We start from the raw sequence: 18,505 nt of genomic DNA on the forward strand, positions 1-18,505 counted from the left end.
GCTTTTCATAATTATGAAGTATAATAACTAGAGAAGTGGTATTCCAAATAATACACTTTATTGGAATCCAAGATTTATCAAAAGACAGTATGAGCAGCTCTATTAATGGGAAAGTAAATTCTGCAGAGAGGAGTTGATATCGGCTTTGTCTGAATCTTCATTAGCAAGAAATACTTAACTGCTGAGCAAGTTAAGAGCTTTTTACATTGTTGAAACAAGTGCATTTTCTAGCGTGCTTCCTGATATAAAAGAGTAAGTTGTTCCTAGAAACCAAGGACCATAATTTTACATTCCTTAGGTTTTTCACTAAAGATTGCTGGTATTTTTTTTTCTGAAGACACTGTACAGTTAAAACAAACTGAGGCTGAGCTCATCGTCTTTTTTTCCTTAATCTACATGTAGTAGATTTAAAAAAAGAATAAGACAAATGGTTCAGTTTCTGATGCTATCTGAACATTTCAGTTAGAAAACAGCAAAACCAATGCTATTTCTGACTGAACTGCTTCATAAAAGTCGGTACTATTCACAGTTGTTTGGCTTCTGTCTGATTAAATGCAAATGGCTGGCTAAGAATCATGTCTCATACTTCTGGCAATCGCAAATAAGCAACTGATGATTTATCTCTGATTAGCTAATATTGATGCTTCAGAAATGAACTGCCGCACAAAGAGCGGGAAGAATGGGGTGCCCTTCATTTGGATCATGGTCTTCATAATTTCGATAGCTTGTTGTGAAGAAGTGGCCGCAAATACTTTTCATAGGCTGGGCTTATCTGTTTGGAAAGAGAATGCAGCATGGAATTAATGGTAGTTAAGGAAAAAAAAATTATAACCTCTTCCCGCTTCTTAAGACTGATCTCTGAAATGCAGAAACTGGACTATGTATATGTATATACGTATATAAAAAATCTACTTCAGGTATGTGCAGGATCTTTCCCCATCAAGTGCACTGTCCTTCATAACCAGTACACAGTACTTCTCATACCAAATGGGACAGCATACTATTTAACTTCAAAAAATGTGCTTGAACTTGAATGTTTGCTAAAGGCAAGTTTTCTTTTCAGCTGTAGACTTTCAAAGGGATTGCTGATTACAACAGTAAAAGTTTCACTTAAGGCAAAATGAGTTTTCAAATAGCAATAGCCATTTGCATCATGCAGGATTTTACATTTCTACACAATATGGATGAATGAAGAAGTGAAAGTAAAATGCTAAAGATGAAGGGTAAAATTGCCTTGCTTAACATTTATAGTCTTTTTGGTTAAACATATTATTAAAAGAATTAAGTATTGCACCTGTAAAAGTACCAGTGAATGGAAAATACCCTGCAGTTAGATAGAGTTGTGCCATAATATTAACCATGTAAACAGACTGTTGTTTTAGCTTATTTTGTACAACGTTACATCAGTGTCATAACCTTAAAAAAAAGCCCACACCGGTAGCATGACAGTCCAGCTCCCTTGTACAAGTTCTAGTACTTTGCGTCCTGTAACTCATCACCAGATTGTAGTTGCCCCTCTAGCCCACGAGCTGTTGCATGTCTGAGCTAAGACCGTAGGTGGCATAATTGGAGTATCGCAGTTCACTGTTCAGAGCGAGATACTGAGGTTTAAGAGGTCTTTTGCCATTTAACTTTTATATGTGTAGCTTTGATTAAAAGAAAAGCAAATAATTTCTGCTCTGGCTAATAGAGAATTTGCTAGGCTGTAATCCAGCAGCTGTACCTGCTGGTTGGTGGGTGACTTCTGAGCCCACTCATAAAGCCGTTGGTAAACGTTTCCATCATAACTGCCGAGTGCAGAATTCAAGCTCTTGTCTGTGAAGTCAAAAGCATCCACTAGTGGAACAGCATCCTTCCTAAGGAGTAGAGGAAAGGCATTCGTATTAGTTAAGTAGGTATTGCTTTGTAAGGGAGGAAGATAAACTGAATGTTGGTTGTCCACGTTCCTTGGTCTAAAATGCTTGTGGTGGTTTTCCTTTTGCCTAGACTATAGGGAAAATGCTGCTTGTTTTGATTCCTCAGAGGCATGTTCTGTTAAAGCCCTGAGTTAAGTCTTAAGCTTATCACCACTTCAATTCTGTGATTAATCCTGAAAATACTTGCTGTTTGGCTCAGTCCCGTTCAGCTCTTGGCTATGGTGTATTCTTGTTTCTCTCCAGGTCACTTAAGTAGGACCTTACACACAGTAGCAGCTCACTTCTCTGCACCAGATGTTAATCTGCTCTTAACAACACTGAGCAGTGAAAAGATCAGCCCTTTGTGGAAAAGCCTATGTGAGCATTGTGGTAAGTTAAAACCTTAGCATACCTCGGAAGTCACCTAGTAATAAATAGTGTCAAGCGGATGCATCTGATCTGGATGTAGTCAGAATTGTTTGGGTACCAGTTACAAGTCACCAATGGCAACAGGCTGTATTAGCTGCAGCTTAAGCAGATTTTGCACTGTATGATCGGTTCCTGTAGCTGCTTCCTGCCAGTGCTGTTTTGACTACATATTTTCTTGCTTTTGCTCTGCCGCAAATGGTATATTCAGGATTTCTTGATTTATAACTCACAATTTCATTTTACAGGACTTTAATTTAGTGATTGCAGGGGAGCTGGACCCTTAGATTTGTGTTGCTGTGAAAATGAGCTCTGTGTAGATGTTTCAGTGAATTTCTAATGCTGCCAGGCAATGCAAATAAAAACCGGGTGAGGTGAATTGACTCTGGAAATGTTGCCATAGGTACAGCAGTACCATTTTATATTTATTGCAGGGACAAACTGAATGGCTGTGTAACTCCTCTTGAGCTAGAGTGGCTCACCGAATGACACCCAGGAGGTCCAGGTATGACGCTGTGATCATGTCCATTTGAGCTCCAGATATGTATCCATCATGCAGAAAGAGTCCTGCGTTTGAGAAGATACCGTGTAATGCAAACAGATCACAGAGATGTTTCATAATCTTCTGGATGCCAGCCTTGTTCTCAAGTTTTTCCACAGTCTCTACAAAGTTTTTCACAGTGATGTAGTGGCAGTGAGCCTGGAAAACAAATACAATCAACAGTGAATGCACCTCTAAACACTTCTAAGTAGGCCAAGTGACTCAAACATTCTTGCAAAGAATATAAAACCTTCTCATTTCCCTGGCAGTTTACCAGTCTGTATTCTTTGTCTGCTGATTGACTAGGCCTTTGGCATTCATGCCTTACTGCTACAGTAGAGGAGAGAAATGGGGGGTATAAACAGTCAGCACTGATATTTGTAAACTCTAGAAAACTGCTTCAGAAATCATGGTGGTACCTCACATATTTGTGATGAATATTCCAAAGAGTTTGTATGATGGAAACCCACTGGAATGTGCTTGTGTTAATTTCTAGCAAGTGAATGTTGGTTATATACGGCAGAAGAAACTCCTGTTGGGCTCAAGGTACATTGGGTTCAGTGGCTATACAGCTTCAGCTCTGAAAACATCCCTTGCTGTTGGAGTAGCATCCAAACTTACCTCTTGCTTTTGTTGTTTTAAATAAACTAATAATTTCGGGGTGAGAGAGCAGCAGAGTGTCTGCTAACTTGCAGAAATACCACTTCAGCACAGCTGAGCTCCAGATTAAGTGAAAGAGGATGACTCCACCTGTTTGAGGGGGTGACTCTTGTTATGTTGACATTCCTCTGGGTGGTTAGTGGTGTTGGTATCTGAGTGGTTTCACTCCTCCGTTGTACAGTTCTCCTCCCCGGTGTGGGTGTATCCAAGGCACACCTGTGTTGCAGCTCCTCCTAACAGCATGGTCAAGCAGTGTGGAGGTCAGTGTGGACTGCAGAACCTGCCTGAGAAACTGGGTGTCTACTCAAGCAATTAGTGTGTGTGGAGTCTGCAGCAAAGCTGTAACTGGTGTCTGAGCCACCTGGCTGAGAGCTGGCAGGCAGTTGTTCATATGGCAGTAGTGTGGGTGAGGCTCCAGAGAAGGTGTGGAATAAGTAGTAAATACAGAAGTGCCCCAAGAAGACAGCAGGCTGTCAAGGTTTTAAAGCTATGGGGAAGATACGGTTTTGGGGCAACTCTTATTCTCCCTGAAGATATCTAAGAAGCTCTGGGGGCCTGGATCCTGTTTTTTGAGAAGCCTAGCAGCACAGCTATCACTTAAAATATAACAGCTAGGCCTGTGTGTATGTTAAGCTCTTTGGAAACTGTTTCCTTCTGTCTAGCCTCCTGCCTAGGTTCTCCTCCTTCTCCATCAGAGAGCCAGATTCCTCTTCTGAAATGTGGTCTCTCTTTCCCTTCATTCCAGAGACTTTGGCCACAAATTTGAGCAAGCAGAGGAGGAAATGTCTCGTTAATGTTTGTGCACAGGGAGCACTGGTCAGAAAGTCTTTTCTGGAGGTAATCTCTGAATAGGAATGTTTTGTTTCAGTTTCATTCCACTAAAATGTATTTACATTTAAACATTATTGGGAAAGTAATTTTAAAAACGTTGCTTTGATTAAAGGAGCTCTCCTCTTATTGTTCGTCGTACAAGATCACTTACTCAGTGAGTTCTTGTTTTGCAAGATTAAGTAACTGCGCTTATCAGTATGAGAGGATCAATGCTTCTAATAGTTTTGGAATAGTTTCACCTTCACTAAGAAAGAGTTTGGCTCATCAGGGACTGAATACAAAGTGGCTGTTCCCTTGGGCTATTTCCTACTATGCGGGCATCTAGACGATACTGCTATGTTTAAGTATGTGTAGAGTTCCTCTTTCCCTGCAAGGGGCTTCTTGCTAAGTCCATTTCAATTTGGGTTGGCTCTGGCTGAACCACAGATTACAGCAAGATGTTTTTCATTAAAAATTGAATGAAGCTAAAGTAAGCCACAGATCTGTTTCAAAATATTCCTTTCCTCAGTGAAGGAAGGAAGGAAGACCTTCACCATAATTGTAGGCAAATTGCACTTAACCACATTAAAAAAGAATTTTGCTTCCTGGAGATACTGAAGTATCAGTGATTTTGGCTTTCATTTATATTTAGGACCCTTTTACCCTCTTGCTTTCTTTTCTGCTTAGTTCTATACTAACCACTTGCTTGGGGGAACTAATGCTGATCCTATTTCACCTGAAGGAGTGCAGATTGCCTATCCAACCCATGTGAACTGGGAGTTGTTTTTAGGCCTCTAATTTGCCTTTGCTGATTTAATTTCTTTCATCAGTAATTAACACTGCATTATCACAACTTTTCATTTTTCCCCCTGCATTTATCTTTCCTTGTAAGTGCAGCAGATGTAAGAAATAACACACGTTTCACCCTTGTGGTAACTCTACCATCCTTAGTAGGGTGGCTTTGGGGAGGCTTTCATCTGAAAGCCGAAAACAATGAATTCTTATTAAAAGCTAAACATAAATTGGAGATGGTGTGCTCTCATTACAGGCCATGGGAAGTCTGATTCTGCTACTGGTGGCAGCAGAACTGTGTGTTTTGTCTCCCTTTTGCTTCTATCCCCTCTAGTCTTTTTCCACCTGGCCTATGCAAATTTTTGTTCGTAGTAGGAATTTGTTTCCTACTATGATTTTTTGCTGTGCAGACCACAATGATGCCATGGTCTTTGTGGTGTCCCTTATATGCTAGCAGAAAACAACAAACAATTTTGAGACTTTTTTAGGCTAATTGTGCTGTTTCTATTTCATATTGTATCATAGTGATGAATGTCAACTAAGCATGTAAATTTTGCTAACCTTTGCAGCCTGTACCAGCTGTACCGTGCACTGGTTCCAAGCTTCATGCTTTTTGACTCCTGACTGAATCAAGTCCTGTAGTTTAGCTGCTGTGCTGCTTAAGAATCTGGAAATTTAAAAAAACAAAACAACAACATAATACTTGTATATAAACGTAGCAGCCCACATGCGCTCATTTCATACTCAGACTTGTGCATGATCATATGTCAGAATGGCATTTCAGCCTTTGAATTGAGAGAAGTTTGATTATGCAAAATCTGCACCCAGACCACCCAGGTACTAAAGGATTTCTGCTTTTAACTTCCATTATAGCTTACTGGAGTTCTTCTGAGTTTTTCTTAGGTTGTGTTTAAGGATAGCTTGCAAAACAAAATAGAGCAATGATAATATTAGATTATGTTGTCTCTGCTTTTCTAAACAGGGATCCAAATCCTGCTCCCATTTACAGCAAAGCTTTCAGAGAATGACTGTGTTTTTATACCAGTTTGAATGACAGTGGGATTGCTTATCTGTTTACTTTACTTTCAAAGATGACACCTATATGACCCATAATACTAATGTGCGATACCATTTTTAACTGAATAGCTGAATGAGTAGTTGAAAGGCTACAGACAGAATGAGAGGCTCTGTGTTTGCTGTGGTATTAATTGAACACAAATGCCATTTTGTCAGGTACGTGAAATTTTAACTTACTGTATAGGACTGCACAAGGTCCAATTGCCTAAAGGTGTTACTGGATGACAACTCAGTGATGTGGTCTGGGATTTACTTGAATGGTGTCATCAGCTTTGTACAGAATCAACTCTCTGGAATATAGTTTTTATGTAGAACATGGCTAAGAAACTTTTGGTGTTCTGAACATGAAAGTTTCATATTAAACATTTGACATGGCTGTTAAACCTGTCTGAGGGGTTAAGGCTTCCTTTTCTTTTTCAGGAGCAGATGGTGCCAATTCTTGTGGAATTTGTTATTCTATCTCTCTTTAAATCAATGAAGAAGCTGAGCTCTTAACACATTTCTGCTGTCAAACAGAGAAACCTTCTCTCCCGTCCTTTGTACCGACCTGATTGCTGTGTGTTGGTAGGCCTCCACATAAATGTCTGGATTGAGAAAATCCAACTTGTTCTTGGCTGGACACTTCCCAGGTTTCACTGCAGCCAGATAAGTGACAGATTGTGGAACGGGCTGGCCAGCACTAGCGGCTGCGAAGCACTTAATCAGGAACCTGGGAAGAGCGTAAAAATCAGAACAGTCCACTGTCGTGATCTCCATACAGCAAATGGACATGCAAAAAGTAGAGTGCGGCTTCCCTTGATTGGGTGAGAAGCAGAGAGGTGTGACCCATCCCATCAGTGGTCCAAAAGGGACTGAACAAGTGATGACCTTTAGTTTTGCATGGTACTTGTGGTCAGCTGATCTGTGATGGGTCTCAAGGGTAGCCTGTTCGCTATATTAAATGCTACAGCAAATCTGTAGTAATGCTTTTTTTTTTTTTTTTTTTAAGGAAGGAACTTCCTGTGGCTATTAGCAGCCTCAGCAGCATGAGTATACCCCATCCCTGGAAGTGCTCAAGGCCAGGGGCAGTGGGAGGTGCCCATGGCAGGAAGTGCTCAAGGCCGAGGTAAGTGGGAGGTGCCCATGGCAGGGGTGTTGGAATGAGATGATCTTTAAGGTCCCTTCCAACCCAAACCCTTCTATGATAAGATATATTGTCATCTTTGCAACCTGAGACTCAGTACTGGGAGTCTTAATGGTGGCTTGAACACTCAGTCACATAGTAACAGACATGAGGTCCTTTCCTAGTGCTAAACATGCATCCAAGGAGCATTACCCACTCCCCTATTTTTTTGGCACCTCAGCTATGACCTGGTGTGACTATGTCTGGCCATGAAAGGTTACAGCACTTCTCTCCTGACCTTGCTATTGATCCTGTGAGAAAAGGCAGTAATGAGTGCAGAAGTGTATGCATGCAAGCACAGAGCTACGTGGTAGCTCCTTTGTCTGTGAGAAGTGTACTGGTTTTCTCCTTCTAGTAAAAAAGCACGTTATTAAAAGTTCAAGCAGATGTGGCTTCTTTCTCTTCTGTTTCATCTGCTCTGGATAATCATCAGTCTGGTGTTCTTGGAAGCATGACTCATCTAGAATCGGTATCCAACAACTTTGCCTTCTCTGCATCAAACTCACTTTACCAATATCATGTTCTATCTGTTGCTTAAAAAAAAGAAACTACAAAGCTTGTATAGCAATGCTTTTGCTGCGCTACTAGACTAAGAGGAAAATGAGGTTATGCAGAACAGCACCTGCACATGTCCCAAAACCAAAAATAGAAGAGAGAATCCAATTCCCACACACCTCCATGCCTACTAGACAGAAAACATGAATAGTTATGGCCTGAGTTGTATTTTTAGAGGATGCTATGAGAAAGGAGTAGCTGGTTTTACTGGTTTTGGAGAAGTGGTAGAAGCTGAATAAATTAAGGAGCAGGTTTTCATCTGAACAAATTTGAATTGTTACCTGGCAGTTTGCAGGAGCAAAATTGTGTTCTCCCCTTCATAGATACAAGAGGCAAGTATTTTAGTGTACAAGGAAGGGAGTCCACTCAGCAGAGAGTAGCCATGTCCTCCGCATGCCCTGAGGCAGATCTCCACTCCTGCAGTACAGTACTGACTAAGCATAGCTTTAAAGCCTGAAGAAGATGCATGAAGCTGTTTAAAAAACAAGTAAAAAAGCAGATCATTAATGGTGAAAGTGTTCTAAAGCAATCCTCTGAATATGTTCACAAAGGGTAAAGTTTTCTTTTTTGATTTTGTACAATTTCTGGGCATGAGATCCTTTGCATGCCAGTGCAACACCCAGTCCCCAAGCATGGCTCTTGGTTTCTGACTGGGATGCCATACATGCCCGTGCTGGGCATGGTGTGGTCAGCTTATGCATTTTTGGGTTTCTCTCAACCAGCAGTGGCTTTGGCTGCTCTTGTTAGAAGCATGTGTTCAATTTAGGCTTCCAGTTGCAAAATTGTATGTTGTATCTGCAAAGTCACATTTTTGGTTTTGCCTGTGCATTTGTAGATGAAGTTGTGAAATAATGCTTTGCACCACCAGCTACCAGGAACGATGTTTTTATCAAACAAACATGCTTTGCAAGGACATTGCACTCTGCAATAGTTCCCAAAGCCAACAATTTGGGGCGGTAAAGCAAATGCTGTTGCTGACTGGTTGTGAGCCTAGGACAAGGCATTTCATCCTTTAGTGCTTCAGCTTTCTCCTGTTATCTAGTGGTGAAAGGAATGCTTGTCCAGTTTGCTAAAGTACTTTGAGACTTAGGGATGAGAAGGGCAATGTTAAGTGCAAAACAGCTGTCGGAGCCGATCTTGCAGTAGCTCACCTCTGGCAGCGAGTTGAAGTTCCTCTCCTGGATCTCTTTGTAGCCCCTGTCAAACAGCTTGTGCAGATAGTTGTTGATGAAATGGAAGGCATAGGCTGCTGCCAACTGAGGCAGCAATTTCTCTTGCTGGGTCTGGTAGTCAAGGATTTTTGCTTCTTCTTCCCTGTTGGAAGACAGGTGATGAAGTATGGAAAGCATGGACACACGCACAGCTACTGTAGATAGTTCACCTGAACGTTTTTCATTACCAAGAAGCAGTATGTGAGAGGGACTCAGCCATCTGCTTAGTCTCCCTGCTCTCCCCGTCCCTGTGCTGCCAGCTTGCTAAGCCGTTAGACAAACAAGCCCAACTAGGAAAAAAGTGATTTTTCTTCTGTGTTGGTGAACCAGACTGTCAAGAGTGGAAAAGGCTCTGCGTGATCAGTCAGTACAGAGAGGGGGAACAGAGACTGCAGGAGAGGAAGAGGAGGAAGGGCAGCAAGTTGGTAGGTGGTGTAGCCAAGGTGGTGGCACTGCACCCTGGAAAGCTTTTGGTTTTCGAACTGGATCCTCTGGTTCTGGGTGTAGATAGGAGAATGCCAGCCGCAGCTGATGCTCCTGCAAGGCAGACAGAGGTAACTGTGCTCTGACATTGTTTTCTGATCAATCTAAAATAGAAGTGACGAGGTTATAATTGAGCTTGTCTTAATAGCTGCACCTATGCTTACTTTTTGTCAGTTGTTTCAACTTTCTGATTCAAGTAGAAAGCAGAAAATCTTCTTTAAGGTAGAATTACCTTTTGAATAATGCATAGTTTGATTAAAAACAGTTTCTTCTCTGCTAGGTCAGACTCCTCAGTGTCTTTGAAAACACTTGAGTGTTAATTATTTTAAGCTTTCTGAGCTTTTTTTTTTAATGTTCTTTATGGCTTCTGCTGCATTTAGAATATTTAGGACTTCAAGTGATGAAATTGGTTGTCATAATGATTCAGCATGCTGCGTTCCTGTGTTTGGTTTGCATTTGAAACAAACCACGTTCTCATTAGGAGATTTAAGAGGAAATTTTTGAAATCTACTCAAACGAAAATACCTATTTAAAAATTACAGGGATTTTTACCAGACTAAGAACATTCACTGTTGTAAAATGTGAATATTGGAACTGTAGATGTTGGAAACTGTTTTAACGTTGCATCCATTAGTAGGGTGGTATAGAATAGGAATTCAGCAACTTGTCTGCTTTGTCTGGATTCTGCTGAGTTATTGGGAGGCCAGTTGAGAAAAACAGGTTGCCTGTGTAAATTGCTGAGCTATTCAAACTATGAAACTTATCTCAGATAAATCTGTAAACATATTCTTTTGTACTTTGACTGAAGCTTATTAATGTAAATATCAGGAGAGCATGTTTGTAATATTCTTCCTGTCTGGGACAGGAAATAAGCCAATGAAAGCTGAAAAGTAGAAATACAGAGTGGTGTGGTGGAACATGCTGTGAGGTCCCCTTCCCACCGCTGCAGACTTGCATGGCATTACCCAGGATTTAACTTGGACTGCCGGCGAACTGCAGAGTATCTGATGGCAATGGTGCAAGCTTTCATCAGAGGTAGAATAACTTCATCTGAAAGGAGGGAAACACGTACTGTAGTCATAGTGAAATAATTAATCTTCTGTGACCCATGTCTTATATAGGTGCCATCTGGCTGAACCTAAAACAGAGAGAGGATTTTAGATGTCTTCTTTGATACTGCAACTTCTCCCTACAAGGGACGGTTGTGTAAGTTCTGTGCGTAGAATAAAATGAACATTGAAATATTTCACTGAGAGCAGAACTAAATATTTCCATGTGTGATGGGGGAAACCTGTCTGTTTGAAGAGACACATTCTTACTGCTTTTGACTTGGATATCTTCCGCCAACCCCTAACCTTTGAATGTGGAATTCCTGTTGCAGATTTTCACTTAGGATTCAGATAACTTCTACCCTTGATAAAACTTCAGAGACTTGCATACACCTCAAAGGGAGACTTTTGTACTAAATTTAGGCAGGTCGCTGTCGTCTCTCTGGCTGTGTGATGAGAGTCTGATTGGTGAGTCTGTGATTTGAATGCCATACGTACCTCACAAAACTTGTTCAGCATGTTCTCTCTGGGGATGCGCACATTCTGGAGCATGAGGTAGCCATTGTCAATGTGCTCAAAATTCATTTTGGGACCAATGTCTCCTGCAGTTATGCCTGCAGCATAAGAAAACACATCCCGTTTACTTCCACTTGAACTTTTGCTTTTTTTCCCAAGTTTGCAGCAGGCTGGGGATCCCAAAGGAAGGGCATGTTCAGCTCTCCTTCTTCCTCAACATGGTTGATCTTGCCTGAGGGATGCAACAGGCATTTGAGTGCTTTGTAGTAGCTTGTTTCCGTGATACTGCTATGGTGCTGGCTGGGGTCAGAACTGAGGTGTTAATGCAGAAGTGGTCAAAGCCCCCAAGCTTCTGGTTAAGAACAGGGCTCTGGATTTGCCTAAGGATGCAAAATCTTTCTTTAGATAAAGAGGCTGTGGTTTGGCAACTATAACCATCTCTGCTCGCTCTCACTGGGCCCAATGTTTTAGAAAACATTTATGGACAAAACAGGCAGAGCACCTGCAGAAGTGCTACAGCGTGTGGCACTGTTTACCTGGGCACAGTGAATGGTCCCGAAGGCTGCGTATCTGCACGATGAAGGGATGCACGCCGTAGCACTTCCCATGGACGTAGAGCTGAGCAAAGACCACTGTATGGGTTGCTGACCTTCCCACTGTGAGAAGAAAAACAGCCACATTGCCTTGAGACAAGGCACGGTACAAACACTTTCACAGTTCACAGCAGTCAGTGCTAATTGTGCACTGGGTGTTGCCCAATGTCACACCCACCCCTGGCGTGGGTCTGGGTGGGTGTGATCCACAGGTGCTGGAACCTGGAGGATGCCTAAATCTGCAATCTGAGCTGCTCTTGGCTCACAGAAGTCACATAATGAAGCCTGGATGACGAGTCTGCATCACCAGATGGGGAAAAAATAACAAAAGTTCACGCGTTACTGAGGGAATGGGAAGTGCCGTCTGTGTCTGTTGTGAATAACTCCAGTTGTTACTGGAGATGCTGGGTTTGTATGGGGAGTGTTGCTGTCAGACCCCGGGGCACTGCAGGTGTGGTGCTGCAAGGGAAGAATGGGAAGTACAAAATGATGGTGGTGCTCTGCACCTGTGTACTTCTCGAATGTTAGAGGACGAAGGGAAAAAAAACAACTATATGGTGAAAATAAAAAGGGAATGCTCAAGCTGCTAAGCAAGTCCTCCTGCGAAGGAGAGAAATGTGTCTCTGTGTTCCTCCTGTTACCGTGATGTGCTCCGTTCCCTTGTGCAGGGGTGCCTGGGGTGCACATTGTGCTCCTTAGTTTGGGAGGTCTGGGAGACCTGCCCTCCCAGGGCTGCAGGGCACTTGTCCCAGTTGTGCCCAGTTGGTGCTGACCAAGTCACCGGACACAGCAGGTAAGTGTCTGATGCAACTATTAAGGACTGACTGATTTAAGTTTTTCCTGTGAAACACCTTCCTGAAGGGAGCTGGGAATTTCACTCTTGAATTCTTCATGCAGAGACTGCCTGTTGTTAGGGATTATCTGCCCGCAGCTTTTGGTCATCTGAGTTTTATTTACAGAGAAGAGGAGATTGATTCCCGCAGAAGCAGGCATTTTCAAGGGCTTTAATAGATAATGGCCGCTTCCTTCTGGCCTTTAAACTTGTACAAAGCCCTTACATCTCTTATTTGCCTCTAGATGTTTGCATCTCTTATTGAAGTCCTCTGCTGGCACCTGGGCCCTGAAACGTGGAGCTTAAGTAAGGCAGACCGAGGAACTGAAGGAAGCAAATGAGGAAAACCAAACTATTGTGTGGTACTTACTGTCTCCAGGCCACCACTTCATTGCAGAGATCTTTGGTGTGTTCAGTATAAACTCCTGTGTAGTGGTATCAAAGACTGCTGTTGTTTCCAAACCCTGAAGATAAGTTCCTTTAAAAAAAATTAAAAAATCTCCTGGTGTATCACAAGGGTGATTAGAGAGAGGGGAAGCTCCCTGGAAACTGGTGTGTGTACAATCAGGCTTTTGGGGTTTACTCTTCTGGTGAAAACCATGAAACAATTCCACAGCAGCCCCCCAGCACAGCATCTCCTGCAGAGATCTCTTGAGCCAAATTGTACTTGGCGAGCTGCCTGGCTGGTGGTGACTGTCCCCTCGAGCTGGTGTGACTGCCTGGCATCTAACCATAAGCTTTCACCCTAGCTCTTGTTATTTTTTCCATGCTGGCAAAACCCAAACCAGCCATCTCCAGCTTGCTGAGCAACCAAAGGCGTCATTTTTTCCCCCAGCCACCCCGCTTCAGTGATGCATGGACAACTTGAACTCAAATCCCCTGAGAATCTGGGCTGGAGACTTTCATCCTACAGAAACACTGTGATCTCCCTGTAGCCTTACCGTGTCCCAGTTCAGTCTGGGCATAACTTCCTATGAGCTGGTGTTTAGTGGCAAGAGGAATCCATTTGGCAACCTGTTCGTCAGAGCCCAGGACCGAAATACTTCTCATGAAGACACGGTGAAGGAGAAATGCCACGTCTCCTGCAAGCGCCCTGGGGAGAAGGCACAAGTGGTGTTTTTACACTGATGAAGTTCCAGGGATGTGATTAATGCGGCAATGACGTGGTGGCAGTCACTAGGCAGTACCACCTGCTGAATTTTGATTTCTGCATTGTCATACTCAACACAACGTGCAGCATCAGTACAGCATTGCAGGAAAAGCGTTCTTTCAAGCTGGTTTTTGCTCCTTCTTTCATAACATACTTTGCTTAAATGTCACTAGCTCATTATTTCACTTGCTTTTGGAGGAATTAGCTGTTTTGAGTAGCAGATGCTGAGCTCCTAAAACACACAGCCCAGCTCCATCAGTCCTGCGTCTCTGATAGCTCTGTAAACCCTTCATCTTTTTTGACTTCACAGGAATTTTTTTCCTGATTATTGAAATCCCATTTTAAGGCTGAGCTAAAAAAAATAAAAAATAAGGCCCCCACCCTAAAGCATGGTAGGCTAAATTACTTCCCATTCTGGGGAAACACCTCAGTATGTTGGCTTGTTGGCTGTACTCTTGCCTAGATGTTAGCTGTTGGTCACTGTCAGAGACAAAATACTGCGGTTCATGGGGCTTTGGCATGACTTGATGTGTGTTTTCTTGTGGAAAAATGTAAATCCATCCTGTAACACCTGTTTTAGTGTCTGTTTTAGTGTCTGGTCAGGTCCTTTGCCATCTGGCTGGCTCATAGGGCTACATGCATCCTAAAAAGCACCACTGCAGAAGCTGTCTATGGCAACTTGGGCACAGTGATTTCCATGGTGCAAATCAGATACTCATTTGCTTAAAGCTTTTTGGTTTTTGTAAGAAACCCTAAGAAAATGAGGAATACAGAATATGGTTAAATCACCTCACAGATATGAGAACAAATGCTCTCACACCTAAAAATAAGTGCCTCTGCTGTTCTCATTAGTTTGGCTTTACTGCAGTGCTCTCAGAAGTACCCGTTTCTAGACAGGTAGCTTTTATTTTTAACAAATGACTGTGAGCTTTCTTTTATGCTGGACCTGAGAGAGATTTGGTTGTGTTGAAAAAGGGGGGAAAACTATGAACAAAGAAGTTAAAGGGAAATTGCTTTGATTAACAGAGATAAACTTAATAACCCCCCGGCAGCCCATCCAGAAATAATGTTACTGTATCTGTGATTTCAAAGCTGGCTTTTAAATGTGTGTAAGTGATTCAGCCTGTCCAGCACCAGGACTTTTGTCAATGAGAAGTTATTGCTTGCCTTGTATTTCATAAGAAAAGAGCTGTCCTTCCACGCAACCTGTGCTCTTAATACAGCAAAATACGATCACACAAGGCTGGCACTGCTGAAGCTCTTGGCATCAGGGGGCCTGATGACAGCAAGCATAGGTAGGACAGACTGTTGAGTTTTCTGAGGTTTTTAAAATTTGGAATATCTTTATTCTGAGAGAGGAGCAAAGAAGTGCTTTTTATTGGGAATGTAATTATCAAGTAAAAGAGCTCTTGATGGGAAATTTCCCATTTATCACTGTAGGAGGCATAGCTTGGAATTATAATCTTTCATATGATGAAATACTGGAAAGTGACTTTGAGTGTCACTGACGATTTGTAAGGTGCAGACGTTGCTCTTTTGAATGAGGCTTTTTAACTTGCCCCTTCTGACTGACAGTGCAACCCCACCAAACTGGCAGTGTGCACTGGCCAATAGCAGCGTGCTGCCTCTGTTTAGCAAAGGGGGAGAGAAGGTGGGGCAAACAATTACAAAGTGGCACTCAACCCCATGCAGAATGTTAAGAAAAAAAATGTGAGGCATTTTGTTCCATTTACCTATAAAATAAATGGTGTTTCCTTGTTGTTGTTTGTTTTTAATGCAATATGGGTTTTCTAGGTAAAGAAAATGTAATGTTAACTTTGTCTGGAAGTCAGTAACATAACTGGAACAGTAACACTTAATGGCTGAGGACCAGTATGAGAGCTGTGGCACTGGTAAAAACTTGCTGAAGTGAATATATCACGTTGGTGATGTGAACTGCTGGGATCTATCAAGCTGATCTATCATCTGGAACTTCTTGAGAAGTTCCCTGATGCATATAACAATTTTCCCTTTACCCAAGCATGCTGCTGAAGTGAAAACCTGCAGCATGTTTGTATCAAAACTTGATCTGTTGACAGTTGGCCTGTCCCAACCTTTGATCAAGCTGATTCTTGTTGGCAAGCAAACCTCTTAACCAAAAGTTGTACATTTATTAAAAAAAAAAAAAAAAGTCACCTGTAGATATATATAAATTCAGGTCCATCCTCTCTCCATCCCATCTCATGCATCTTTTTTTGGAGGTGAACGGCCTTTCTGACTGCTGCTTCATACCTCTCATTCTGGGTTTGGAAATACTGATTTTCTCTGCTAAATACAGGGTCACGCTCGATCGCTTCAACTGTAAAGCAACATGGAAGAGTTTATCTCTGTGGGCTGGAGAGCAGCAGGTAGCACCTCAGAGTACCCCCCATGGAGCCTTGTCCCCAGGGGTTTGGTGGGGCGGCAGAGAGGCACATCTCCTGTGGTTTAGGTCCAACTCTTTTACCTCCATATTTGAGCCTGGCTTCAACCCAATACAAAGCTGCCCCTCCTGTTTTCCTGTGCCAGCAGCAGGGCTGTGCTCACTGCACCGCAAAACGGGTGCAGGGTCCCCGCCAAGCACCCTACAGCCCACCAGCACTCAGCGTGCAGGAGGTGCCTTTGTGCCTCAGGAAGAGAACATCGTGAATCCATGCACATGAAGCATGCAATTCCACTGACCTTGTTCCTTTCTCATCTGATAAAAGTATAATGCAGGTGTAGCTATCCCTGGAGGTGTTCAAGACCAGGTTAGATGAGACCCTGAGCAACCTGATCTAGTGGGTGGCATCCCTGTCTATGGCAGGAGGGTTGGCACAGGATGATCTTTAAGGTCCCTTCCAACCCGAGCCATTCTATGATAATTACAGAGACAAAAGCAAACAGCATCCCTGGCGCACCCACCTCAGGTGTGCCACCTGCACAAGGAACTTCCCACCCACACAAGCCTCTTGCCGGGAAGGGTCGTCCAGCTGTGATCACAGCGTGATGCATGTCGCTGTGAAGCACCCCTAGCCCCAGTGCTGGGACAGATGCCCACCTGCGTGACCCTCAGTTGCTGTATCCCAGTTTAACCTGCCTTGGCAGAGACATTGGGAAAGAGAACAGGGATGGGGAAAGGCTTCAAAGTGGCTGTGGAGGAGTCGTGTTGATTTACACATGCAGGGGACCTTAACTCCATGCTCCTGCTCTCTTTGAAGGCAGTAAGCGAGCACCTGGGAGTACAAAATCCACTGTGCAAAGCGGCAGAAATAGCAGGAGCGTTGTACCCTGGTACTGACCCGCAGCCGCTACCCCAAGGCTCACTCACCGACCGCCCTCCGCACCCGCGTGTGCTCAGCTCCGCCGTCCAGCACGGTGGTCAGCCTCTCCACGCTGAAGGAGGCCGTCTGCCTCTCGCTGGCGAGGTCGGGATTCACGCCGCATAGGCCGAAGCCCTGTGCGTATTTGCTGGTGTCCAGCAGAGCCATCCTGATGTCTGGAACTGATGGGGCTCGTTAGTGGTTGGCACACCTTTAATCGGCTGTGGTGTTATGTGCAGCGAAGAGTGGGCTTAGCCCGTGGATTGGCCCATGCTGTGGGCTGGTGCAGGTAGGTGGGCTGGCCTGGGGCAGGGCTTGCACAGGGCTGCTTTCTGCAACTATTGCAGAGCACTGCAGTCAGCAAGATTAAGTGTACTTTGTACACAAACAGGCACGCTTCCATGCTGGTTTAAAAAAAGAAGCACTGCCTTGTCCTTGTTGCAACAGGGGTGGAAAGAGAAAGGTTGGATCACTCCGAGAGCTCAAAATGTGGGTTGAATGAGTGTTTTTTTTTTGTTTTTTTTTTTTAGCAAACTCTTCATTTTCATCACCTTGTCCTTTCCCAACGTTGTGAGAGGAGTTCGGACTTGCACGTTGCTCAAGTACATGTTAACGGTGACGGCATTCCCAGCCCCTGCACCGTCCCCTCCCCAGTATAAGCTGTGACCTTCCAATGCCTGTTGCAGCAGGGGTGTTAGTAGTAGCGATAACAGCAAGGAGAGGGAGTGTTACTAACAATAATAAGCGTTATGGGGGAAAGCGTTAATAATAATAAAAATGCGATGGGGAGGAGCAGTTCCTTCTCTAGGCAGAGAGCTGCCTGCCTTGCCACACTTTTTTGGGGCAATATTACAAAAAAGTTGGATCTTTGGGGCCTTGGCACCGCCTCTCCCACCCCGCGCTCTGCCGAGGCCCTGCCCCTCAGCCGCCCGAGCCTGCCCCGCTCCCTGCCCGCGGCCTGCCATGGCGGCAGCCGCCCCCTACCTGCTCTCGGGGCCTGCCCGGCCGCGGCTGCCGGCGCTCCCGGGGTGAGGGCCCTCGTCGCCGGGGTTGGCAGCGCCCGCCCCCCTTGGGGCGTGTTGCCGAGGCCGGGGCCGGCCCCTGTCGGTGGGGCGGTGGCTGCCGGGCTGCGGCGGGCTGGGCCTGGCGAGTAACGCGGCTTCTCTGCTCGGTGGGAGCAGAGCGTAGCCAGCACGAGCTGCTCGGCTACCTGCGCTTGTCCCAGTGTCTTTATATATATACATTTTTAATAAATAAAACTGTAAAATCGCACAAAGCACCCTTATTCTGAATGGGAAGCCAGCCACGCTGGCATGAAGAGAGGAATTTGCCACTTGCTTTGGGGCCTTTTTGTTACCTCTGCAATCCCAGCGACCTTCCTTGATTTAGCAGGGGTTAGGTGTGGGTTGTGGTTGTTGCTAGAACCGTTGTAA

General features: G+C 44.0%; 1 protein-coding gene and 1 long non-coding RNA gene across 3 annotated transcripts; one reads left to right on the plus strand and one right to left on the minus strand.

Moving 5' to 3' along the window:
• Positions 1 to 36: 36 nt before the first annotated feature.
• ACOX2 (acyl-CoA oxidase 2) lies at positions 37 to 18,207 on the minus strand. 2 transcript variants are annotated; one of them, XM_040568296.1, is made up of 15 exons: positions 18,057 to 18,207; positions 17,081 to 17,248; positions 15,928 to 16,090; positions 13,544 to 13,695; positions 12,973 to 13,080; positions 11,714 to 11,833; positions 11,160 to 11,275; positions 10,578 to 10,750; positions 9,070 to 9,232; positions 8,200 to 8,390; positions 6,749 to 6,910; positions 5,686 to 5,791; positions 2,804 to 3,021; positions 1,724 to 1,856; positions 37 to 772 (listed from the first exon to the last, which is right to left on the minus strand). In XM_040568296.1, exons 2-15 carry the CDS (start codon positions 17,238 to 17,240, stop codon positions 710 to 712), a joined length of 2,028 nt encoding a protein of 675 aa, XP_040424230.1. In that variant the 5' UTR covers positions 17,241 to 17,248; positions 18,057 to 18,207; the 3' UTR covers positions 37 to 709. The 2 variants fall into 2 exon arrangements, with proteins under 2 accessions (XP_040424230.1, XP_040424229.1); XM_040568295.1 differs by having other exon boundaries at positions 17,081 to 17,254; positions 18,057 to 18,159.
• On the plus strand, positions 1,805 to 2,843 carry LOC121075264. The gene is made up of 3 exons (XR_005822842.1): positions 1,805 to 1,891; positions 2,160 to 2,285; positions 2,756 to 2,843. It is a non-coding gene; the product is annotated as an uncharacterized LOC121075264 (long non-coding RNA).
• Positions 18,208 to 18,505: the final 298 nt, after the last annotated feature.

Source organism: Cygnus olor, chromosome 10 (assembly GCF_009769625.2).
Source record: "Cygnus olor isolate bCygOlo1 chromosome 10, bCygOlo1.pri.v2, whole genome shotgun sequence".
Lineage (NCBI taxonomy): Eukaryota > Metazoa > Chordata > Aves > Anseriformes > Anatidae > Cygnus > Cygnus olor.

Coding starts and splice junctions, on each gene's coding strand:
- ACOX2 (XM_040568296.1), bottom strand. CDS start 17,240: ATGGCTCTGCTGGACACCAGCAAATACGCACAGGGCTTCGGCCTATGC. Junction 16,091..17,080: donor GCGGGTGCGGAGGGCGGTCG/GTGAGTGAGCCT, acceptor GTTGCTTTACAG/TTGAAGCGATCGAGCGTGAC. Junction 13,696..15,927: donor GAATTTATATATATCTACAG/GTGACTTTTTTT, acceptor CCTTCTCCCCAG/GGCGCTTGCAGGAGACGTGG.